Source organism: Patiria miniata, unplaced genomic scaffold (genome assembly GCF_015706575.1).
Source record: "Patiria miniata isolate m_02_andy unplaced genomic scaffold, ASM1570657v1 HiC_scaffold_18, whole genome shotgun sequence".
Lineage (NCBI taxonomy): Eukaryota > Metazoa > Echinodermata > Asteroidea > Valvatida > Asterinidae > Patiria > Patiria miniata.
Window position 1 is genome coordinate 14,116,217 of NW_024037056.1, and position 24,475 is coordinate 14,140,691.

General features: G+C 42.0%; 2 protein-coding genes across 5 annotated transcripts; one reads left to right on the forward strand and one right to left on the reverse strand.

Annotated features, from left to right (window-relative positions):
- Positions 1 to 66: 66 nt before the first annotated feature.
- LOC119724743 (serrate RNA effector molecule homolog) lies at positions 67 to 18,706 on the reverse strand. Of its 4 annotated transcripts, none has more exons than XM_038195936.1 (21): positions 18,603 to 18,706; positions 17,153 to 17,307; positions 16,465 to 16,590; positions 15,867 to 16,025; positions 15,146 to 15,337; positions 12,641 to 12,810; positions 12,275 to 12,419; positions 11,681 to 11,774; positions 11,098 to 11,184; positions 10,572 to 10,710; positions 10,000 to 10,217; positions 9,237 to 9,377; positions 8,493 to 8,816; positions 7,932 to 8,102; positions 7,523 to 7,676; positions 6,987 to 7,095; positions 6,408 to 6,561; positions 5,891 to 6,125; positions 5,446 to 5,533; positions 3,349 to 3,384; positions 67 to 949 (listed from the first exon to the last, which is right to left on the reverse strand). In XM_038195936.1, the coding sequence occupies exons 2-21, from the start codon at positions 17,266 to 17,268 to the stop codon at positions 886 to 888; spliced, it is 2,922 nt and encodes a 973-aa protein (XP_038051864.1). In that variant the 5' UTR covers positions 17,269 to 17,307; positions 18,603 to 18,706; the 3' UTR covers positions 67 to 885. The 4 variants fall into 4 exon arrangements, with proteins under 4 accessions (XP_038051864.1, XP_038051863.1, XP_038051865.1 ...); XM_038195935.1 differs by having other exon boundaries at positions 16,465 to 16,593; XM_038195937.1 differs by lacking the exon at positions 3,349 to 3,384 and having other exon boundaries at positions 16,465 to 16,593.
- A 182-nt stretch (positions 18,707 to 18,888) lies between these two features.
- LOC119724745 (ribose-phosphate pyrophosphokinase 4-like) lies at positions 18,889 to 24,356 on the forward strand. The gene is made up of 9 exons (XM_038195941.1): positions 18,889 to 19,022; positions 19,631 to 19,836; positions 20,402 to 20,549; positions 21,526 to 21,598; positions 21,724 to 21,817; positions 21,926 to 22,044; positions 22,200 to 22,390; positions 22,629 to 22,705; positions 23,112 to 24,356. Exons 1-9 carry the CDS (start codon positions 19,007 to 19,009, stop codon positions 23,358 to 23,360), a joined length of 1,173 nt encoding a protein of 390 aa, XP_038051869.1. The 5' UTR covers positions 18,889 to 19,006; the 3' UTR covers positions 23,361 to 24,356.
- The last annotated feature ends 119 nt before the right edge of the window (positions 24,357 to 24,475 follow it).

Consider the following 24,475-nt stretch of genomic DNA (forward strand, 5'->3'; position numbering starts at 1 on the left):
TAATAAATATTTAAATAAGTATACAAACGGCTAATTCAAACAAATACATCAACTCGTACACATTTCTAACCTTCGACCGAGAACATGTAATCCTCTTTATTTAAAAACCAAGCATACAGAAATGGATCATTTTCCGAGCAAAAATCAAAATTCAATTTAATTCTCACAAAACTGAAAACAGCACATTGAATTACAGGTTTTTTTTAATTTTAAACCACAGAGATTTTACTTTTTAATATACAGAGCACATCTCTACAGCAAACACAGTCTTTTACAAAACGCAAATTATCTTGTTAAAAAATTATTTACTAAACATTTACTTTGAACACCACCAGAAAATAATTAATGATTAACGCTTGCTTGCACAACTACACAGAATTTGTTAACCACATTCTCAGTCCACTTGTATGTGTTCTTGTACGAATCCAGTATTTTTTAAAACACCGATGAAAGTTGAAGAGTTTGACCTTAACAAAATTAAAAAAATTATAAAACTTAACTGCCCCCCCCCCCATTAACCCCTAAACACACCCATTTGACAAGCCAGGTTATTACAAATGTTAAAACTTGGACTCACAAATAATGTTTCACACCGAGTGGTGTTACAGAACAAATTGACCTCCAAGTACTTCGGTTATTTCACATTTTTTGGAGGAGGGGATACAACGGTGGATGGTGTTGCAGAAAACAATGATCCCCAGGATTTTGGGCCATTGCTTTGTTTTTCTGCCATGTAAGGGTGACGAATATTTTTTAGGGAGGGGGAGGAACATTTTGGGTGGGGGAGACGATAGAGGTGGGGTGGGGGTGGGGGTGGGGGAGGGTATGGGAGTAGGGATGGGGATGGGGGTTTTGGACAGTGTTGACCAGAGTCTTACTTGACTTTTAAAAGAAGTCGTCATCGTTTGGCGCATCAAGATCCCGGTAGTTCACGATGTGTCTTGGATCTCTGTAAATATAAGAAGGGAAAAAAAAATGAAGACGGACTAAATTTTTTTTGTTCAAAATGCTAGGTTCAATTCTTTCTCCTATTAAACCGCGGAACACTGTTAGACAATCTACAACCATGCTTACCTACTCAAAACCCAAATCATAGCAAATTATTACTTTTTTCTGATGTAACCAATAGGGTCTTTTCACAATCTCTCACAGGCTTCATGATTGGCTAAATGTAGCTGTCGGAAATGACACGTGCATTCTGATTGGCCATTTCCTAAAGGAGGATATAACGCCTAATGTGATTGGCAGGTAGCTTTCTGTGAACTTGGATATAACTGAGCAGTAGGCTGAGCCAATCTATGGATTGTGGGCAGCAAGCAGCCTGCATGGTCTAAGAAAAATGCAATTTCCACTGGGAATGAGTAATGTTCCATTAGGCCTGCCATAGCTTTAGACAATCAGGTGAGAGGTAACAAAAAATCTGCCATTTGTTTTTTTGCACTCCATCAGCCTCAACTCCATGGGCACGTGTGCGTTCCTTTACTAACCCCTGGCCATGAGAAATACGTAAACAATGCTGATTGAATATTCAGAGCATACTGCGCGCGTATTTCCAAGACTGCACGACTTATATCCTGCACATTACGTGTTACGTAAGATTTTTTTTCTTCAAAACAGCGCGATGCCTGTATGAAATGGATTCTGGATGCCTCGTTTTTTGCCCCCAAAAACTGTATCTTGCGTTGTAAAGGAAAGACAGAGCTACATACATTGAATATCAATTTTTATGAAATAATGCAATATCAAAATCTTATGTTTGAAAGGATTGATTCTACCCAAAAAAACTGTCAAAATTTGCAGCACCGCATCGCGCATTAAATACATCGACTGCAGTCCTAATTTAAATGTGCCGAATAGTGGGATATTTAAATTACACAATTCCAGGGGTTAAGATCGCGCAAGGCATGATGGGAACCAACATGGCGCAGCAAGATCGTACCCATGGAAACAAGGTCACACTCCATTAATTCTAACAATAGTCATTTAGTGTAAAATTTATGTCAAACCTCATGTTTTTTTAAGGGCCGGAAACTGCCATGGCAACACATAATTAATAATGCAAAAGTGACGCACGCGAACCGCAAATGAATGAATTTACAGACAAGAAACCCCCCCCCCCAAAAAAAATGTCCATGCTGGAAAAAAAGGAATCCGTGGGCAGTAGTCCATGTGATTAATATGTTCCTGTCGGTGGCCCTGCACTATGAATAATTAATCCAGGAATATCCAATGAGACAAAGGCAGTAACTCTTTTTTTAGGGTAACATATCTCTTTTTGGCTTCATATTGGAATGGTTCGGGAAGGGTTATAAACGCATCTCTTATTACAACAATGATTTTTTTTAATTTTTCAAATAGCCAGTTTCTGTAAAATATGAAGGGTCATTCTCTGCCTTTCTTGGAGCACGATTGCTTTTGTTTTGGAGTGATGTCAATTTTTTTTTTTAAACAGTGGTACCATAGATGGTAACTGCAAAAATATTTAGCGAAAGACTTCTGAATTGGACAAGAAACATTCCAAAATATCTAACTTTTTAATTTGTTTGTTTGTCTTGTTTCATTTTGTTTGTTTGTCTGTTTACTTTTAGGGGAAGGGAAGGTCGTACAACTGAATGCTACACTGAGCAGATGAAGCAAAACCCAGTACCGTCATTACAATATGGTCCTTATTCACAAGTCGGCCATATTGGCTTGAGAGCGAGGTAAAATCTTCATTTTTTGGAACTTGTGTGGAGAAATGAAAGCAATGACGTTACAAATTAATACCAGTCTGCTAATTAAACATACTCTAACGTTTAAAGCCACATTAAAAAAAAAATTAAAGTGGGGCTATAGTGAATAAATAGTCTGGCACCATCCCATTCAACAGTTCACAATTGATGAAATACATTCAGGGAACATGACAAAACTAGCCAACGTGTGCATAAGGCCCATACTGGACAAACTAACCATGCACAAAATGTGTGAAAAAAATTTAAAACAACTTTAATCTATAATTTATCCTTGGTTCAGCATTTTGCGGTTTGAGCATGCAATCAACTGTAACATTGCGTGCCTAGTCTGTATAAATTGTCGTGTGGCACTGCGTTAGAATATCCTGTGGATTTGTATCTCTCTTTGAGACTTGATTCTCTCTAAACTGACATTTTGGAAAATTTATGCTGCACACTGTGTCGTCTAACGTTCTTTGAAACTCCAAGATCACAAGAACCTGCTTTCCTCAAAAAGTGCTACCTAGAGCCGTTGTGCAGATTTGATCTTCCAAAGGAAAGGAGTCAAATTTCTCATCAATGTCCTACTCTTTTAAGATTTTTTTTTCTGACACACAGAATAAGGAATGTAACGTACTTTCTTGTCGACAGCTGATCCCCGCGTTTCGTAAATCTGAAAGTCAAAGGGGGAAAGTGCTGAGTGATGGAAGGTTTTGACAAAACCTTCTAGAAACTAAGCAGTTTCTAGAAGACAATATTTCGTACATTTTACGGAGCATGCTGTCGCCCACACAGCACTTAATTCAATGAGGGGTCACAAACAGAGTAGGTGGAAAATACAAATAATACAAGTAAATCACAAATAATAGGAGAATAATAATGTCTATCGCGTAAATAGCTTGAACGCTGACTCAAGTCTGAAAAACTTGCAATGGACTTGGGACTGACTTGTGACTGACTTGTGACTGGCTTGTGACTGACTTTTGACTGACTTGTGACTGACTTGTGACTGACTTGTGACTGACTTGTGACTGACTTGTGACTGACTTGTGACTGACTTGTGACTGACTTGTGACTGACTTGTGGCCGACTTGTGGCCGACTTGTGGCCGACTTGTGACCGGCTTGTGACTGAATTGTGATTGACTTGTGATTGGCTTGTGACTGGCTTGTGACTGACTTGTGACTGACTTGTGATTGACTTGTGATTGACTTGTGATTGACTTGTGACTGACTTGTGATTGACTTGTGATTGACTTGTGATTGACTTGTGACTGACTTGTGACTGACTTGTGACTGACTTGTGACTGACTTGTGACTGACTTGTGACTGACTTGTGACTGACTTGTGACTGACTTGTGGCCGACTTGTGGCCGACTTGTGACCGGCTTGTGACTGAATTGTGATTGACTTGTGATTGACTTGTGACTGGCTTGTGACTGACTTGTGACTGACTTGTGATTGACTTGTGATTGACTTGTGATTGACTTGTGACTGACTTGTGATTGACTTGTGATTGACTTGTGATTGACTTGTGACTGACTTGTGATTGACTTGTGACTGACTTGTGACTGACTTGTGACTGACTTGTGACTGACTTGTGACTGACTTGTGCCTGACATGTGACTGACTTGTGACTGACTTGTGACTGACTTGTGACTGGCTTGTGACTGACTTGTGACTGACTTGTGACTCACTTGTGACTGACTTGTGACTGACTTGTGACTGACTTGTGACTGACTTGTGACTGACTTGTGGCCGACTTGTGGCCGACTTGTGACCGGCTTGTGACTGAATTGTGATTGACTTGTGATTGACTTGTGACTCACTTGTGACTGACTTGTGACTGACTTGTGACTGACTTGTGACTGACTTGTGACTGACTTGTGACTGACTTGTGGCCGACTTGTGGCCGACTTGTGGCCGACTTGTGACCGGCTTGTGACTGAATTGTGATTGACTTGTGATTGGCTTGTGACTGGCTTGTGACTGACTTGTGACTGACTTGTGATTGACTTGTGATTGACTTGTGATTGACTTGTGACTGACTTGTGATTGACTTGTGATTGACTTGTGATTGACTTGTGACTGACTTGTGACTGACTTGTGACTGACTTGTGACTGACTTGTGACTGACTTGTGACTGACTTGTGACTGACTTGTGACTGACTTGTGGCCGACTTGTGGCCGACTTGTGACCGGCTTGTGACTGAATTGTGATTGACTTGTGATTGACTTGTGACTGGCTTGTGACTGACTTGTGACTGACTTGTGATTGACTTGTGATTGACTTGTGATTGACTTGTGACTGACTTGTGATTGACTTGTGATTGACTTGTGATTGACTTGTGACTGACTTGTGATTGACTTGTGACTGACTTGTGACTGACTTGTGACTGACTTGTGACTGACTTGTGACTGACTTGTGCCTGACATGTGACTGACTTGTGACTGACTTGTGACTGACTTGTGACTGGCTTGTGACTGACTTGTGACTGACTTGTGACTCACTTGTGACTAACTTGTGATTGACTTGTGACTCACTTGTGACTCACTTGTGATTGAATTACGACCAACTTGTGACAGACTTTTGATTGACTTGTGACTGACTTGTGATTGATTTGTGATCGACTTGTGATTGACTCGTGACTGTTGTGCTTAAAGGTTGGAACACAGCATGGTCTTCAGCATTCTGGTTCTCAATCAAGACCTGACAGCGTCTCTTATTCTCTTACCTAGTGCGTTGCCTGTTGAATCCCCCGCCGTAGCCACCACCACGCTGGAACGAAGGCTGCTGCTGCTGCTGGTGCCCAAACTGAGGACCTGGTGACGAATTTTTTTTAAAGACATTGATAAATAGGGAGCTCACAGACACAGTCCTTGTGAGGATATGTGAGGACTGTTGAGTACTTGTGAAGACATATGAGGACTTGTGAGGACTTGTAAGGACTTGTACGAATTTGTGAGGTCTTGTGAAGACTTGTGAAAACTTGTGAGGACTTGTGAGAACTTGTGATGACTTGTTAGGATTTGTGAGGACTAGGGAGGACTTGTGAGGACTTATGAGGACTTGTGATGACTTGTGAGGACTTGTGAGGACTAGGGAGGACTTGTGAGGAATTTTGAGGACCTGTGATAGACCCAGCTACAACACTGATATGAACACAGGGCCAGTTTTACCTTGATTGAAGCCGCGATTGCTGCCGAAATTCCCCCCTTGTTGCTGACCGCCGTACCCCATCGCAGGCCCCCCAAACTGCTGCTGCTGCTGCTGCTGTTGGTAGCCCATGCCTCCCCCACCCCCTTGCATGTCACCCTGACCGGGCCTGTCCCCACCCCCCGGGGGCTTCTGGGACAGGGGCTCAGGAAGTGATGGGCGGTTGGTGTCTTTCAGGTAGTTGTTGAAGAATGTAACCTGTTACGAAAAAAAAAATAATTACGATCAATTTTTAAGTGGCAGTTTGTATTGTACAGGTAACAGCGCCCCCTAGTGGCAAGAATGCAAACTGCTACTGTCATTGAAGTCCACTTTGGGCCAAACAATCTCATGTTCATATCTCTGTTTAATTTTTCTTTTAAATAATCACATTAGAACGTAGTGGTACTATACTATATGCACATTGTCTTACATTGTTCTTATTCCTCCACGAATCCACAAAACCACACAGTAAAAACAGTCAAACATATTTTCGCTAACCTCCTTTCTGACGTCGTCCACTTTGTCGCCGTGCTTATTGAAGATGTGCTTCCGGACAAATTCCGGCCCCTTGAATTTCTTGCCGCTGAGCGGGCACAGCCACTTATCCTTGCCGATCTCTTGGGTGTTTGCCTTGACGAACTTCTCAACCTCCGTGGAAACGACCAAACGGTTAAGGAACTGACAGAGAATTATTTGTACTTCTGTTTTCAAGGGGACTAAGCCGTTTCAAAAGGACTAGTGGCTGAGCTCTACCTTCCTTACTCCAACAAAACCCTCCAAAATCCTCCACTGTGCAGGAACCCAATGGTACTCTCTCTGCACCCACCAAGTTTCAAGGCGCATTAAGCCCCATGTAAAGTAATAGTGGCTGGGCTCTACATTCCTCAATCCTACAAAATCCTGCACTGTGCAGGAACCCAATGGCCCACTCTTTGTACATACCAAGTTTCAAGTAGAACTGTGAGTAATAGTGGCTGCGCTCTGCCTTCCTCAATCCTTCAAAACCCTCCAAACCTTCTGGTGGATTTTGAAGGATCTGGGATGGTTGCGATTGTCTGTGAAAATCATAAAGGATATGATTCTGGGTCTTTCTTGCCCATTTTGACCAATTCTTCGTCTGGTATGATGGTGGCGGCGTTCAGGAGAGAGGACAGCTTGGTCTCGAAGTTGCTGATCCAGGTTGTCACTGTTGGAAGAAAAATGAAAAAACAATTAACTAACCTCCATTCAATTGCCTATGGTCACCTGACAAATTGTCCATTGTAAGTGCATATTACGTGCAGTTACAAACTCAAAATTTAATTTCTTGGTCACTTTTGTCTAAGCAGTATTCGTGTCTGAAACTGTATTCAAACTGCTGGCCAATTGAAATTGTAGCCCAAAACGGCCTACTTGGCGGGGCTACTGGGCAAGGCTGAGCGGGCGGGGCTGAGCGGGCGGGGCTGAGTGGGCGGGGCTGAGCGGGCGGGGCTGAGCGGGCGGGGCTGAGCGGGCGGGGCTGAGTGGGCGGGGCCTACTGGGCAAGGCTGAGTGGGCGGAGCTGAGTGGGCGGGGCCTACTGGGCAAGGCTGAGTGGGCGGGGCTTAGTGGGCGGGGCATAGCCTATTACTCACAGTCCTTGTGCGTGATTCGGGTGGGCGGGTTGTGTCCTCTCGTATGCATAATACCGCAGCGGTTGGGCATCTCCTCCTCAATGTGATACTGACTGGTGTTGTAGTAATCCACGGAGTGTACGATGCGAAGGTACATCAGCAGACGATCCAGAACCTGCGGGAGGAGTGAAATAGAGGTTAAACCTCATAGTGAGGTTACACAGCCTCGTGTTGAGGTTAAGCGTGCAAAACCTCAAAGAGAAAGCATACAGACGTGGTTGTCATGCAACAGCTCTTTGGTGTAACATGTATCTGCCAATATGTGAACAAGAAGCTTGAGAAAATTAAGATGTTAAAAATAAGTGATACACTCCTCACTCCTCAGTAACCTCATAGCACACTTTGCGTGAGGTTCTCTGGGAGGACTGACCTTATTCAGCTCCTCATCCTTGAGGAACAGCACCTCGCCGCTACTCTCTTCTCCTTCCTCCTCTGGCTTGGCTCCCATCAGAGCATCTTCCTCTGCACTCACTTCCTCCACCAGGTAATCTGTGATGTTCTCCAGGACTGGGTTGGACTTATACTTTGCCGGAATGATAATCTGATAATCGAAAGCAGAAGAAAAATTAGAATTATTTTTTTAAATCATCAGTAAATTGCTGAAAGAATGTTACCAGCAAATAATTTCAAGGTGAAGAAATTCTTTAGGTTCTTACTCAAGCACATTCTCATATTTGAGTACACTTTTCCTAGACGCACTACTGCTTGTACCTGGGAACCTTCCCAGCATTGAATAATGCCGGTACCCATTTAACACCTGGGTTTAGAGGAGTAATTGAGGCAAAGCGCCTTGCTCAAGGGCACAACACGCATGGCCACGGCGGGGCTCGAACCCACAAGCTCACGATCATGAATCCTGTGCTCCACCGCTGCTCTATGTGTATATTTGTTTCACGTCTTAAAAAAAGTTGTGCTAAAAAATTGTCTTTACCCATTCTGGTTCCTTCTCTTCTGCAGAGCTCTCCCGTTGCTCTTCCTCCTCCTTTTTCTCCCCATCATCTTCATCTTTCTTTTCCTCTTCTCGCTTCTTCTTTTCTTCCTCTTTGCGTTTCTTCTTCTCGGCCTCCTCCCGCATGTACCGTGCCTCCTCCTCGGGACGGAAGAGGCGGAGCTGGTCGTCCAGCTGCTGGACTAATCTGGCGGCGAGCTTGAGGTCGGAGCGGATGATCTTCTTGTGGGCCGTGATGCCGCTGACGCTGCGGATGCGGTTGGCCAAGTCGCGGTTGACCACGGGGCTCAGCTCACACTCCCTCAGCTGAAAATGTCAAAATGTAGGCATTCAAACTTCATTCAGATTTTAAGCACAGAAATAAATTGATAATTTAATTCTAGGGTTCGACATTCACGGTAGCCCGCTGGCCAAACGCTAGTCAAAACAGCAGCAGGCTAGTCAAACTATTCCTTAAGTAGCCCAGCTGGTGAGTCAAAAATTATTGGGCTACGGCAAAGATGAAAGGAAGAAGTACATCATTAAATTCAGAAAGCAAACCTTGATCAATTTGTGTCATTTTTTTTTATCTGTTTAGGTTCAAATTATTAAAAACACTGACAAGATTACCTCAGGATACACGTTTTACATGTATGCACATTGTTTATGAGACACTCTATAAAAAAGAAATATGCGGGCTAGTGAAAATGCCCGCACGCTAGTTAAGTGTCCAGTTAGCCTACTCACCCTGATACTACTCAAGTTCCAGCAGATCTCCTTGATGTTCACGCTCCGGTCAAAGGTCACCCAGCCGTGTCGCTGGAAGTTCCTATCGGGCTGAGGCTCAGCCAGAGCCACTCGCATGAATCCAGGGTACCTCTTGCACAACTGACGGAGAGAAGTTTGACAGAGAACAAGTTTCATTAACCCTTCTAGTCGTCTTCACTTCACAAGCCTTCAAGTTTTGCAAATCCATAGCCATAGAGTTAGCACCCACACTTCAAATTCCTTTGAGGTAATCTTCTGTGGAGTATGGATAACAGTATTTGAAGTGTTATCATAACACTTCAAATCCTTGCACTAGTCTTTTGCGTGGTTAAGCGCAGGGCAAGCAGGCAGATTCAGTCACGCTTCACTGCTCTCCACAGTGCTGTTTTTAGTGCAGTGACCCTCTGTGTGAGACAGTATAACACTTCATATCCTTTCACCTGAAACTGACCTGCGGGGTTTTAAAAGATTTAATCATTGGTCTGAATATTGTCTTCCCACTAGGAGGGTAAAGCTCCACACTAACTTTTCGAATTATTGCAGTACCAACTGCAGTAATTCAAATCAAATCAACTCAATTCAGCCAGTCACTAAGTCACTGAGTCACTTAGTGAGTTTCTGAGTCTCAATAATATCATAAACTGAGAATGTTGGGTCCATCTTTTCAGGCTGGTTTTATATATCTTTGTTATAAACTTCAATCATTTTCTTTTTTTAATGTGATGAAAATTTGGAGACTTACCGAGACGATCTCTCCTTTGGTGATCATGGGGGAGACGTTCCTGATGAAGAGAGAGTAGGTCTTGTGGAGTGGGCGGGGCACAGGAATCTCCTCCCCCTCCTCGCCATCCTTGTCGCCCTCCTTCAGCTCACCGTCGTCTTCTTCCGCCTCCTTCCGAGCTTTCTCTGCCGCTTTGTCCTCCTCGAGTTTGTCGCTCGGAAGGACGTCATCATCAATGCCTTCAAATTAACCAAGATAAAACATTTTTATAAAGTAAATTTCTTGTGCTATGGGGACAAACTAATAGAGCTACCAGTTTATGGCAGGTTACTCCCAGGCTAATGCCAGTGCCCTTTTATACTCCTGGGTTGAGAGAGGCAACATATGGCCTACAGCTGCATTCGAACCCCTGACCCTCTGATCATGGGTCACAAACCACTAACCGTACTTTCACAAAGAAACAAAGTTCCCAACTCCAGTTGTAGCTTGAGACTTTAAAACCTATTTTGTAACTGGAAGAGTAATATTTGTGAAGTACGATCAAAAAAGGAGAGTGCGTGATTATTTTCCCCACAAAATGGGCGGGGCCTAACCTGGAGGGGCGGGTTCAGGTTCGGATTCCGATTCACTGCCACTGCTGATGCTACCGCTGCTGCTGCTACTGCCGCTGTCGTTCTCGTAATCGCTGTCGTGGCGTCGCTTACGTTTCTTTCCTCGTTTCTCTGCGCCGGCCTGTAATAGAAGACGTAGGTCAAAAGTCACACGAACAATACTGCTCAGATTCGAATAGTACAAACTTCAATTTTTTTAAAAGAAAAAAGTGTTTCATGTTGAAGAGTTTAGACACTGTAAGTGAACTCTTGGCCACGTATACACAAAAAAGAAGATAGAAAATTCCAGAATTCACTGTTTGTTTGACAATCGGGGGGATAATAATCACTTTTTAACCCCCCCAAAAATGTTGCAGGTTCAAACCCCCACTCCAGTCAATTTCTTTACCCAACTTTAAAATTCTTTGTATTTGTAACAGTATAACTCAATTTTTTACTGTGCATATGAACTTCTTTTACATGAAATTTGTGCACAACAGATGAATTTACATTTGTATGTTATAATTACCTGTGGTTTCTCTTCTCCATTTGTCTTCGGTTCTTTGTCCCCTTCTGCCTCGGGTTCTGGCACCTTTTCCTTCTTTGGGGAGACAATCTGTTAAAAAAAGGAGTAAAGTACCAAACATTAAAACTATAATTTTCAAAGTCAATGGACTATGTGCATGCACAATAGATGGGGCTATTCACCACTCATGAAAGGTGTGAGGGAAAGACACACCATGTGCGCACAGTCGAGTTTTACATAACTCCCGAGGACTAGCCATTGTCTTTCCCCGTGTCCCTGTAATACAACACTCTCCCATAGACTAAGCACATCAACGCACATTCGAGGACCGCTTTCAACAAAAGATGAACTCTAGAGGACAAGAAAGAATCTGTTGTTCTCCATTTGTCTGTCGGTCCTCTGGGTGTATGTAGTGCACGTACACACTGATTCACACGCGTAAGGCGCGAAGTACCAGTTTAATGTAAATGTGCCCGACCACATTCTGAGCGGAAACGCGACGCCAAATATATTTTGAACCTATTCTTGAGTATATTTGAGTTCAAGTCTATTCTGAGACATTTAAGAATCAACTGATGACGCCTACCTCTGCCTCGTCTGGTTTCTTGTCTTCAGCTTCTTTCTTGACTTCCTCCTTAACGGTGGATGCTGGTTTCTCTTCTTTTACCTCTACCTTGATTCTGATGGAACCACAGCAAAACTAACATGTTAGACTACTTCCTGATTACTTGACTGTAGCTTGAAATTACACATGTGCCTATGGAAACGGTATTAATATTATCATATACTATTTCAATCGGTCAATATTTATATTATTTCACTCAGTTGATATTTGTATACTTTTTCACTCAGTCGATATTTGTATACTATTTCATTCAATCAATATTTTTATACTACTTTGCGGAGTCAGTATCTGTATACTATTTTTACTCATTCAATATTTGCATATTATTTTACTCAGTCAATATTTGTATACTATTTCACTCAGTCAATATTTGCATACTATTTCACTCAGTCAATATTTGTATACATTTCACCCAGTCAATTGATATTTGTACAATATTATTTCACTCAGTCAATATTTGAATACAATACTCAGTCAATATTTGAATACTATGTTACTCAGTCAATATTGAAGTACTATTTTACTCAGTCCATATTTGTAAACTGTTTCACTCACTCCTCTTTTTCTTTCTTAACCTCTGCCTTCCTCGGGCTGTGAGCCGAGCCCAGAGTCTCTGATGTCATCCGTCGCCGTGGCGACAGGAACTGCTGATCCAGAGCCTTGAGATCCAAGGGCGTTCCTCCTTCCAGCTTGATAACAGCTGGCCAAAGAAAACAAAAATATTCTTGTATTTTGTTTTCAAGGAAGTCTCAAATCGTTCAAATGTCGCCTTTTTGCAAACTGCATCGGTCCAATACACACCAGTGTGCCTGGTAAGACCTCACAACGTGAGTTCAAATGAAATTTTAAACATAAACCCAAATTTTTATATATTGATTTTTATCGAAATTAGGTGGTTTGTTTCTCGATAATATGCCCAACCTGCGTCAAGGATCCTGCTAACTTCATCGTTTCGATCAGACTGCAGCTTCATCTTGTCCATCCAGTCTCCTTCGTTGAGCTCCAAGAATACCAGCAGGCGTCGCCGGACGGACGTCAGGCCCTCCGCTTTCAGCCTGTCGGCTTCATCTGGGTAGTACTTTGAGCGGAACCTTGACGGACACGCAGGGGGGAAAAATGGGAAAATAGCGACAATATGGAGGATTAGAACATGGAATTGATGGAAAGGTCGAACAATAATATATAAATTAATCAAAGTGGAATTGGGTTATGGGAATTGGTAAAAAAAAAATTTTTTTTTTAATTTTGGGGTGGGAAGATGCATTTTGTTGAACATTTTTTTTGTTCTTCAATGTGATTAAGATTTTCAATTTGTAAATGCAGATGTGAAAAGCAAACTACTTGCAGTGTTGGTGATATAGAACACGCTAATTTTGAGTTATCCTGTCGGAAAAACAATAAGTAACTGTATGTGTGCTCTTCAAACTTTGTATTTTAAATTTCAACAAGTAATGCGTAATAATGCGAGTTTTAAATGGAACAAGAAGGTTTTTGGCGTATCAGTTGTGTTGTGGCTAGCATTTGCAAGTTTCTGATGGTGGCACTTACGGAGCACATACACAGGGCTACTTCAGTGACAATGTTTCAAGTAAGGGGTTTAGTTTTTGTCATATGTCGCACCGAGACAAACCTGTCGTTTTCGGCGTGGGTGTCAAGTGAACGACTGGATACCCCGATATCCTGATGCCATCGTAACACTGACTGAAAGAGCCCTGTGAAATATGCCATTGAACTGTCTACCTTCAAGGAAATTGCCGTGACACAGCATGCAACATTTTAAAATTACGGAACATTGTGGTCAGGAAAGGGGAACATGAAAGGGATGTGTTCAAGGAAAGTGTTTTGACTTTGCAAATCTTACCACCACCACCACCACCATAATTGGGGTGTGCCCTACCTGCCAATATATCTGCCACCGAGCAATGCACAAGGCCAAAGCAATTCTCGTGAGGGGTATGGTCGAAGGAGCAAACCATTTTATATAATATTCCGTTTTGGTCTCTCATCCCGTACCATCGCTGCTTTCTTCAAATCATCTCGTCCCTTTTTGTAAAGGGGAATTTATCATTTTTCTCTTGTCAAGTCGGCCGTCCAGGCAAATTTTCCGCAGAGACACGAGAAAAAGGGGGAACAAACGTGGGACCTAGAGCTAAGATTTTGACTAGTCAACTGTTGACGACCCTAACCCTATCACACTGCATTTTTGCGCAGTGTCCCTACGAGCTAAAGCGATCACGAGTTGTATTTTTCGTTCCCGGAGCTTGATTCTCGACGAACCTTTGCTGTTGAGAGACAGGTTTTTAGTATTAAATGTTAGACAATCAAGTCTGGTGTGGAACTGGGTTGAGTAAGTTGGGGATGTCGATTTCAAATGAAATTACAATAGATCATTCACCCTAGCCTTCCTCAAGCCTCCAAAATCCTCCAGGCAGTTTTTGGAGGATTTTGGAGGATTGAGGCTGAATGGCAAGAAGGTGTCGGTTGATTTTGGCGGATGAATTGCGTCGAGTTCATAGGCTGTACCCTGCATTGTTTATGTTCAGTCATGCATAATTGAGCCCTGCAATAAGCTCGCTATCATCCGCACTGCTTCTGAATGTCATCAACACTGCCTCAACCCATAAATAGTGATTGTTGGAGGATTTTGATGGATTGAGGCAATGGTCACCCCTCCACTGAACAAATTCAAGAAACAACGGCTGATTTTGGAAGACTGAGGCTGAATCCAATTTTAACATGGTGGCAATTGGAGGATTTTGCCGGATTGAGGATGGTTCTTAGCCAAAGGGCCCAGGGGGTTAGGGTTGATCGCAGTCAACAGAAACAAGTTATGAAATTCTCTTTGAATAATTTGAAAAATCACTTTTCCTCTTATTTTTAGGGCAACTGAGAAAGCAGTTTCCACACCAGTGATAACATAAGCAGACCATGTAAACAAACAAACAAATCTTGAAAGGCAATTTCACTTCTGAAAAAAAAAAGTAATTTTCTTTCTAAGCAAGCAAAGAGCATGAACTTTAAAATGATCAATCTTGGAGTTTTGAAGCTCTGTGAAAATTGTTTAGGAATCACAGAATCCGGGGGAAAACAAAAATTAGCCATGACATAATATATGCGCATAACCTTTGACCAACCAATGACATGGCACGGGACTGAAACTGACCAATCACTGACAATCGTTGTACAATCAGCATCTTTTGAAATTTGAAATGAACCAATCAAATACTACTATTTCTCTTAATATGCCAGGAACAAATCGTCCCTCTCAGTAGTAACTTCAAAAACGACCAATCACAATTTCTTTTAAAATTGCTCCATTTTTTTTTAATCTACAAATCACAGTGCATGCCACCCAAAACTGACCAATCACTGACAATCTTTGCACAAAAAGCATCATTTGAAATAAGGAATGAACCAATCACGTACCACTCTTCCTCCTTGTGGGCCAGGAAGAACTCGCTGAGCTGAGTGCGTCGGAACTCCACCTTGTATTCGTTGTACTTACGCACCGCTTCCGTGTCGTCGATCATGTCGTCCTGCGATGCGAGGAACTGCTTGAAGCTCATAATGTGCGGGCCGTGGGGTCCGCCACGACCGTGGTCATGGTCTGGCCCGCCCCTGTAAAGTAAAGACGTAGACGCAAACCTCTTACAAATTTTAAGTTTTTCACCAATCTTATGTAAAGGTTATGGTTGAGTCCATCACAAGTCGTCACAAGTCCATCACAAGTCAATCACAAGTCCATCACAAGTCAATCACAAGTCTATCACAAGTCAATCATAAGTCCATCACAAGTCAATCATAATCCATCACAAGTCAATCATAAGTCCATCACAAGTCAATCACAAGTCCATCACAAGTCTATCACAAGTCCATCACAAGTCAATCATAAGTCCATCACAAGTCAATCACAAGTCGTCACAAGTCAATCACAAGTCCATCATAAGTCAATCATATGTCAATCAGAAGTCAATCACAAGTCAATCACAACTCAATCACAAGTCAATTACAAGTCAATCACAACTCAATCACAAGTCCATCACAAGTCCGCATAGTCATAGAGTCCCAGATATCAAAAAACAAAAAGTCCACCTCTGGGACGACCAGCCGATGTGACGATGACAATGACGATAATTCAAATCCTTACCTTTGTTGCTGGTTGCCATGGTGAGGCCCTTGCTGCATATTATGCATCCCGCCTCCGCCCCAGCCTCCGTGGCCCTGCTGGTGCCCACCGTATCCCTGGTTCCCGCCACCACCGCCGCCGTACGGCATGTTGTAGTTATTGTAACCACCGCCAGAATCCCTAAATGTTTAAAACAAAATTGGGAAAATCACATACTTAGAAGCACCTGTTTATTTGTGATTGTAACCCTAAAAAAGTCTTCATGAGTTGTTAGACCGACTTTCCTGTGGAAATTTGACACCAATTTCATAAAAATCAAACACGTCAAATTTTCAATACAGGGAAACAAAATATTCACTTGTTTCCTAGTGACCTATTTACATGTACCTATCTCGGCTCCCACAATCCCCCTGCCCCGCCCTGCCCCACCCGGACCCAAACCATCATTACTCTCTTACCAATCTCTCCTCATGAATTTGGACAGTGGGCTCAGGTCCCTGGGGAGACTATACCTTTCCTGTTTTCCACAATCTGCCCTGCCCCGCCCTGCCCCACCCTACCTCGGCTCCCACGACCCCGCCCTGCCCCACCCAGACCCCACCCATCATCACTCTCTTACCAATCTCTCCTCATGCGTTTGGACGGTGGGCTCAGGTCCCTGGGAGGGGGGCTGTACCTGTCCCGTCTCCCACGATCCTGATAGTCTCGCCGGTTCCAGTCCCTCAGGTCTCGGGTATCACGTCGCCTACTTTAACAGCAAAATATTAAACAAAAATTGAGTAGTATTCCAAATCTGTTTAAGGCCAATCGTAAAAGTCTGGAAAATCTGTGACTTTTGTGATTTCATCAGGCCAGTTATGGTATGATTGGTAACCTATGGAAACAATTTGGGCTGCAGTGGTGATTATGTTTTAACCTGAAGGAAAATCGAGCTGCTCTCATTAAGAAGATTACTTCGGATGAAGCACTTGCTATCAACGTTAAACTGGAAGAAACTTGTGTAATTGCCCTCCCCAATTCCCGCAGGAAGTCTGGCAAACCTTACCGATCATTCCAGTCATCTCTCCTCCGGTTATCCCTGTCTCTGCGACGCGCGCGCTGACCAGAGACCGACTTATTTTTTTTTTTGGCCTAACCTATAGAAACAATTTGGGCTACAGTGGTGATTATGTTTTTCCCTGAAGGAAAACCAAGCTGTGCTCATTAAAAAGATTACATTGGATGAAGCACTTGCTATCAACGTTAAACTGGAAGAAACTTGTGTAATTGCCCTCCCCAATTCCCGCAGGAAGTCTGGCAAACCTTACCGATCATTCCAGTCATCTCTCCTCCGGTTATCCCTGTCTCTGCGATCGCTGTAATCACTTCGTTCCCGACGGAACTTATCCCGACGACGACGATCATTCTCATCATCACTATCCATGGCTAGTTTTTACTGTCCTGGTGGTTTTTCTAAATTATACTAGAGAACAAAATGTAGTACTCAACAGGCATATGCGCAGCATCAAAAGTTCCCTTTTTTTTCTGTCCAAACAGATGTGGAGGCTACCATTATTTTAACATTTTCTTAAGGCTAAATTCATGGACCCAACTTTAGCGCGTTATGTGACGTGTTCTATGATGGGCCAAAGGTTTTATCGGTCCGTGTGTGTTCATGCCGTCGCGCTGCAGACAAAATTTTCATAAACATTTATGTTAATTCTCTTTTTAAAATTTGCTGGAATTCTCTTGAATGAACAGTTTTTGAAAATTTAATGTGCTTGATTTGGGGTGGTTCTAGCTGAAAAATAGATTTCCTTTTTTTGATTTTTTGTTTTTTTAGGCGAAGCAGTTTTTGATCCGATCCGGAACTGAATAAACCAATCCAGAACTACAAAAAGTGGCATCACCATCGTACTTTCTTTGACCGAAGTGGCTATCGTTACGGCACTCGTTGTTTAGCGCCCTCTACGATATCTTTTTGATACGCACGCAGGTATATAATTATTTGTTTCCCCACATTTTGTCGAGCACTGCGCCAGCTCATCCGATAGAGGGTAGGATTTTGCACCGCGAGGTTGCGGGTTCGAATCTCAGTTTTGCACTCGAATTTTTTTCCTTTTCTAACCTGAGGCTTTGGAGGATTTTTTTTAAAAGGGAAATAAAGTCCGAATTTCATAAAGTTCAAATTCACTTTTTTCCTTCTAATTTTATATTTTCTTGTCATGTTTTTTTATAAAAGTTGCCAGGTTGCAGTCTACCGTAACGATAGAAAATGGGAAATGCGTTACGGCTGCCGTAACAATAGCCACTGCGTTCTTTGACGTCACAAAATTCAAAATTAAACAGAAGAGCTAAAATAAAAAAAATAAAAATTTGGAAAGTAACTTTGTAGTAATTTGTGTATCTCCCTCACTCAAGGTTAACTATTAAACCAATGTCACTCGAATTTGTGGATTAATTGAGCCGAAAGCCGACTGAATGTTTGCGATCCAGAACTAGGAAAACGACTGTACATATTACATGACAAAGGGGGCGAAACTGAGGCACACTTGGGGCGACTTGACATTGTACTGTCGGGGTTCGTACTGTCAGTGTGCGCCACGCATAACCATAACATATCTGACGTTTTAACACATACAACTGCAATTTACTAAAAAAATATTACACCTTAAGCTGACAATATTTTCCCCTGTACACGTTGAGCAATTGTGTATCCTTGAATTTCAGGATTTGAGACGGAAAATCTGAACCAAAATTACAAGAATGAAAACTTACATGCGTACGCGTTTCACGCTGCTTTTAAAATGGCGCTCGGTTGAGACCACTTTTTCATAGGGGGATTCTCTCTTTTACTTTCAGTTTGCCTCTTTAATGATTTTTAATATAACATTAAATACAGTGTTGTTTAGTTTTACTTTGTGCTTAGATACAACGTCCGTGTAGGAGTTAACTTAAAATGATCCCATCGATTGGGAATTACGTGAGGAGTTTGTATTTATTTGTTGCAAACAAACTACCTCTTACCTACAATATGGTATAGTCCATACTAGCGTCGGAGCTAATTATTGTGTGCATGGTTCCGTTATGAATATCATTCAGAAAAACGACCAGTTCTTCTGAAAAATAATTTTAATAATATGCAGACAATTATTATCCTGATGATTCTCTGAGCTCGATTTATGAAAATCACTGAAGGTGCACACTTGTTATTTAACTTTTTTGTGGCCCCTGCTTTAGGGACGGTCGTTTTATTGAATTTAGGCCTATTAAACTGAGCTGGTGGCGCTCATGTCATGCGCTCATATCCACATCGACCGGGTGGAGGGTGGGCGGGGCTAGGGGAGGGGGTCTGGGGAAGGACTCGTTTTTTTCATCATGCAACTAAGTTTGGCGTTTTTATGTCTGACTCGACTGCTTATAGTGCTTACCTAGTCTTTGTTTAAAAGTTGCATTATAGGCCTACGACCCGTTATGAAATTTGAGTGTTAAAATCATGGATGTCTGTTTTCAACAATTGACCTATCGCCGTTTGCGAGTTGACCACGCCCCTTAGATAACCCTATGGAATTTTGTACGTTAACTTTTGTTTGTCTCAGATTTTGCGCATTCCGCGTCCATTTGTAAATCATGTAATTGGACAATATTTCATGTTCATAAGCTGCGTTGACGCGATTCTACCGCAATATGATTAATTGGAAGCATGAGAAGTAACTTGGCTAAGTTTTAAGTTTAGGCATCAAATTTGAACCCAAATGATATCATTCTTCAATTCTTTTATCTTCTTTCTTCTGGTCTGTCTGCAGAGTCCTGCTCGCAGTTACAGTCCCACAATTCCAAGCGACTCAAGATGGCATCTCGTAGCTCCAGCTTGTCGCGTTTCCCGGCTCTTCTCTTCTGTCATCCATCCATGGAGAACCTCGCGTCAGCCATCGCGAGGAAATGCTCTCGGGAATCGCTGTCACTAACTTGCTTCACGCCAAACCCGACGTCATCGCAAACACTTGATTCGGTTGGTCGAAATAAGTTACAGTGATTGAAGAGATTGGATTTGTTTTGAAATTGTTATTTTTTTCTATCAATACAAACCTTTTTAACTTTTGGTTGAGAAAAAAAAACAGGCTGACGTTTCATTATGGACTAAAAAATTACTTCACAAATGTTCAATTTTCTGTGGCCCAACAATAACAGAGTTCTTGTGGGGGGTAGGCCGGTTCCCGCCTCCCCCTTTTAAAATCAAAGATGTGGGGTCCTGGTACCAGTCTAGTCTACTCACAATGAAGATGTTTGTGCGCAAAAGCAAGCGAAATATTTAGCTTTTGCAGAGAGTTGCAGTCAGCCAAAATTGAAAGCAGATTTCCTTTTGGTAATATTTCACTCAAAAGGTCAAAATTCATTAGGAGAAAAAAATTGAATTCTTTGAAGAACACGGACAGTACATCTTTAAGAGATTTAATTTTTGAACCCTAAGTCCACAGCCATTTTCCTGTATAAAAGGTCATTTTTCTGTACTAATATCACTGTATTCAATAAGAATATTGTCATTTATACACGTGACATTTTTGTCTCATTTCCAGCACCCCCTAAGTCAGGAAAACGTGACCCGAGTCCAGATGCGTCTTCAGTCCGTCGAGTTTCACAAGAACGGTATTCAATGGGACAGCTTCAAAGATGGCTGGCCCAACTTGTTCATTGAGAATGTCAAGCAGTGCGCAGGGAGAGATGGTAAACCATGACCTGCCACAGACTAAGTTTTCACCACTGTTTCAATCACAGAGTCTGTCATAAGTAAATCACAAGTCAATCACAAGCGCGATCACAAGTAAGAGATGAACAATAACAAAGGAATGCCTTTTTCACACTTCATTTTGAGTAGCTTGCGACTTGGCTTGAGATGCACTGGATCGGATGGCTAATTGTGATTGGCATGTGAGGACTAGTTGTAGGACTTGTTATTACTTGCCAGGACTTGTGATGGACTTGTGATGCCCTTTGAGGACTTGTGAAGACTTGTGAGGACTTGTGATGTACTTGTGAGGATTTGTGAGGACTTGTGATGACTTGGGAGGACTTGTGAAGATTTGTCCGGACTTGTGACAACTTATGATGGACTTGTGAAGACTCGTGAAGACTTTGAGGACTTATGAGGACTTGTGAGTACTTGTGAGGACTTGTGAGTACTTGTGAGGACTTGTGAGTACTTGTTAGGACTTGTGAGGACTTGTGAGGACTTGTGCGGACTTGTGAAGTCTTGTGAGGTCTTGTGAGGACTTGTGAGGACTTGTGAGGACTTGTGAGGACTTGTGAGGACTTGTGAGGACTTGTGAGGTCTTGTGAGGACTTGTGAGGACTTGTGAGGACTTGTGAGGACTTGTGTTGACTTGTGAGGACTTGTGAAGACTTGTGAGGTCTTGTGAGAACTTGTGAGGACTTGTGTTGACTTGTGAGGATTTGTCCGGACTTGTGATGACTTATGATGGACTTGTTAGGACTAACGAAGACTTGTGTGGACTTGTGAGGATTTATGAGGACTTGCAATCACTTATGAGGACATGTGATGATTTGTGAAGACTTCTGATGTAGTCGACTGCAACACCAATTTACATATTTTGCTCGACTAATAAGCAGTACATGATTTATCCAGAAAAAAAAGATTTGGAAAAAAATACTTTTCATATACTGTTTTGCCTCATTTTTTCAGTGATCTTTCTTGGAAGTTTCCACTCGCCTGAAGTAGTGTTTGAGCAACTATCGATCCTCTACAACATGCCAAGGTATAGTATTGTAGCCCTAATCTACTTTGGCTCATTATGCAACAGTTAAACAGATTAAAAAGAAAACCACTTACTTTCAATTTGAAAGTCAAAATAATGGATTGAATTTCTCTTTGATTCTACAGGTATCTTGCCAGGTCTTTTAAGTTCATCTTACCCTATTTTCCAACGGGAACAATGGAACGCGTGGACACGGAGGGGCAGGTCGCAACAGCTAAGGTGGGAATTCATCATCGATAGTGCAAGAGGTTCAGAATTATTCGGTTCAGCTCGGCTCTGGAAAACAAAATTCAAAAACTCTTCTTTTTTTTCTTTCGTGGTTGTCAGGTTCTTGCGATGATGCTGTCGTCTATTCCCAGCACAGCCCGTGGCCCCGCCCAGATTGTCATGTTTGACATTCATGCGTTACAAGAACGGTTCTACTTCTCGGATACTATCATTCCGAGGTAGGCAAGTGGTTCAGACTTTTGCACAAGCAAGCTGGAGGTTGCGGGTTCGAGTCCCACCCGAAAAGCCTGAGACATTCCTGCTTTAACTGTTACAAAAATGGCAAAACATGATGTAGATGAATTTATTTTCTTCTGTATTTTTTTACCATCAGGCTAGAGTCAGCTATTCCGTTGCTGCAGCGTGAGATGTTAAAACTTCCGGATGACGTCAAGTTCAACATCGCAATCGCGTTTCCGGATGACGGCGCCCACAAACGTTTCCACGGCATGTTTGATGATTTCCCACAGATCACGTGCATCAAAGTCCGCAACGGCGATAAAAGAGTTGTCACCATCAAAGAAGGTACACAAACATGGCTTCTTCATTTAATCCCTATTGCCTGTACTCATGTACAGCAGAGGGCGCTATGTAGTTAGTCTTGGAACTGTGTGACACGCTGAATTGTTGCTTGACCCAAAGGCTAGACTGCTGTTCTCTGACTGACTGAGTGACTGAGTATTTGTGCATCCACCTTAACTGGGCGATCCTATAGTCTTGTTCTCTATTCTTCATGCTTGTTTTTTTTTTTGATGGAACACAGGAGAAGCTAAGAATCATCATGTGATCATCATCGACGATTTGGTGCAGACCGGAGGAACGCTGATAAACTGTGCGAGGGTGAGACAACATTTCAAATTTTATGAGACCCGGGTTCGAATCCCACCCTGTGACGTAATCGTTGCTTCTAGACGTACTTCCCAACCTCTAGAGGCAGATTCTGTATTCCCTCGAAAAAATGGGTAGTCATTGTATACATAACATTAAAAGGTTAACAACAGTCCACGAGAAGCTGTCTAACATACTTTTTGTTCTTTCGGAAAGTTGAGATCACCCAGGAATCCATAAGCTGGAAGATCGGGGGTAACAATCTTATTTATTTCAGCAAAATTAGGCCGTGGTAAAATGTAGTGTCATAGTCCTGTATGCCATGAAGAACAGGAACGATACACTATAAGTATGCAAATTACAATTATAACTAGAGAAACTGAACAATAAATTTGTAAATTATTCTCAATTTGTCCAGGTTTTGTTAGAGAGCGGGGCAGCCTCTGTCAGTGCTTACGTGACTCACGCCGTTTTCCCCCAGGACTCCTGGAAGGCATTCACCACGGAAGAAGCTGCGAAAAGTGGCGTCAAATTTGACCATTTCTGGATCACGGACTCGCTGCCGCACGCGAGCACGATCGCTGAGCACGCTCCGTTCAAGCTGCTGTCCCTCTGTGATGTCATTTCAGAATTGCTGCTTGGATATGACTTGGTACAGCACATCTGATTGGATGGTGTGGGTAGACAGACTGGTACAGGCTTTGTGATTGGATGGTCTGAAATGGTTCAACTGTAGTGATTGGATAATTATGTGAATGGAAAGTTGGTACAACCAACATGATTGGATTGTGCAATAGTATTTTGTACAACCGTTGTGATTGGTGAAATAAGACTGAGTACAACTATTTTGATTGGATGATATGGACAGTTGATACAACCATTGTGATTGGATATTAAAATGGAGAGATAGTACAACCATTTTAATTGGATTATAGAGTTTGGTACAACCAATGTGATCAGATCACATGAAAGTATGGCTTAATAGTACAACCATTCTGATTGGTCTTTAGTCTATGTGATTGGACAATATGATTAAAGGGTACTGTACAGCCTTTTATGACTGGAGGATATAAGAATTAAGCTTATCTAAGCTGTCTTTTTCTGAAATTTTATTTTAATTCAAAAAGTGAAAATTGAAAACTCAGGAGAATTCCCAATTTGTCACAATTCTTCAACTGACTTCTCAGCTAATTGTGATAAATTGATTGTCAGTGCAAATATTTCATTTTAAGCAAGATAGATGTAAATTTAAGTGGTACAACAATCTTGTGTAATCATATTGTGTATGCAGTAAATGTGCTCAGTTTAAAATGAACGTCTGTAGAAATTTCATTCAGTACATGTAGTAGCAATATTTTAAACAATGCATGTTAATGTTAAAACAGATCATAAGTCATGTCAGTAGGTAATGTGTTGATGGTGGTTTTTTTTTAATGACTAGCCCAGTATCGTTTGTAAATTTCGGCTCTAATTTTAATTTTATTCAGATAATGATGCCTTCTTTTACCGGTCTTGGACTACTTAAAGGCTTTGCCTTACTCTGAAGAAATTTTTTAAAAAGGCCCAATTGACATTTGATGTCATATATCACCATGTTGTCTCTGTTGGGTGTCTTTTGAGCTGAAATACATGTAGCCTATAGGCTTGCTCAACTCCTTTTCAACAACTTTTTCAACACCTCAGCATTGCTTTGTCCGCTTCCTTCTCAATTATTTTGCATGTGAAAGTCTGTCACCCGAAATTGCAGACATCAAGCTCAAGTAATCTGTGCTCAAGCAACCA

Excerpts from the sequence above, each read along its gene's own strand:
- LOC119724745 (XM_038195941.1), top strand. Across the intron at positions 20,550-21,525 it reads GCAGTGCGCAGGGAGAGATG|TGATCTTTCTTGGAAGTTTC; the intron begins GTAAACCATGAC and ends TCATTTTTTCAG. Across the intron at positions 21,818-21,925 it reads GGCAGGTCGCAACAGCTAAG|GTTCTTGCGATGATGCTGTC; the intron begins GTGGGAATTCAT and ends CGTGGTTGTCAG.
- LOC119724743 (XM_038195935.1), bottom strand. The coding sequence starts at position 17,268 with ATGGATAGTGATGATGAGAATGATCGTCGTCGTCGGGATAAGTTCCGT. Across the intron at positions 16,594-17,152 it reads AGAGATGACTGGAATGATCG|TAGGCGACGTGATACCCGAG; the intron begins GTAAGGTTTGCC and ends TTGCTGTTAAAG. Across the intron at positions 12,420-12,640 it reads TAGCAGGATCCTTGACGCAG|CTGTTATCAAGCTGGAAGGA; the intron begins GTTGGGCATATT and ends TTCTTTGGCCAG.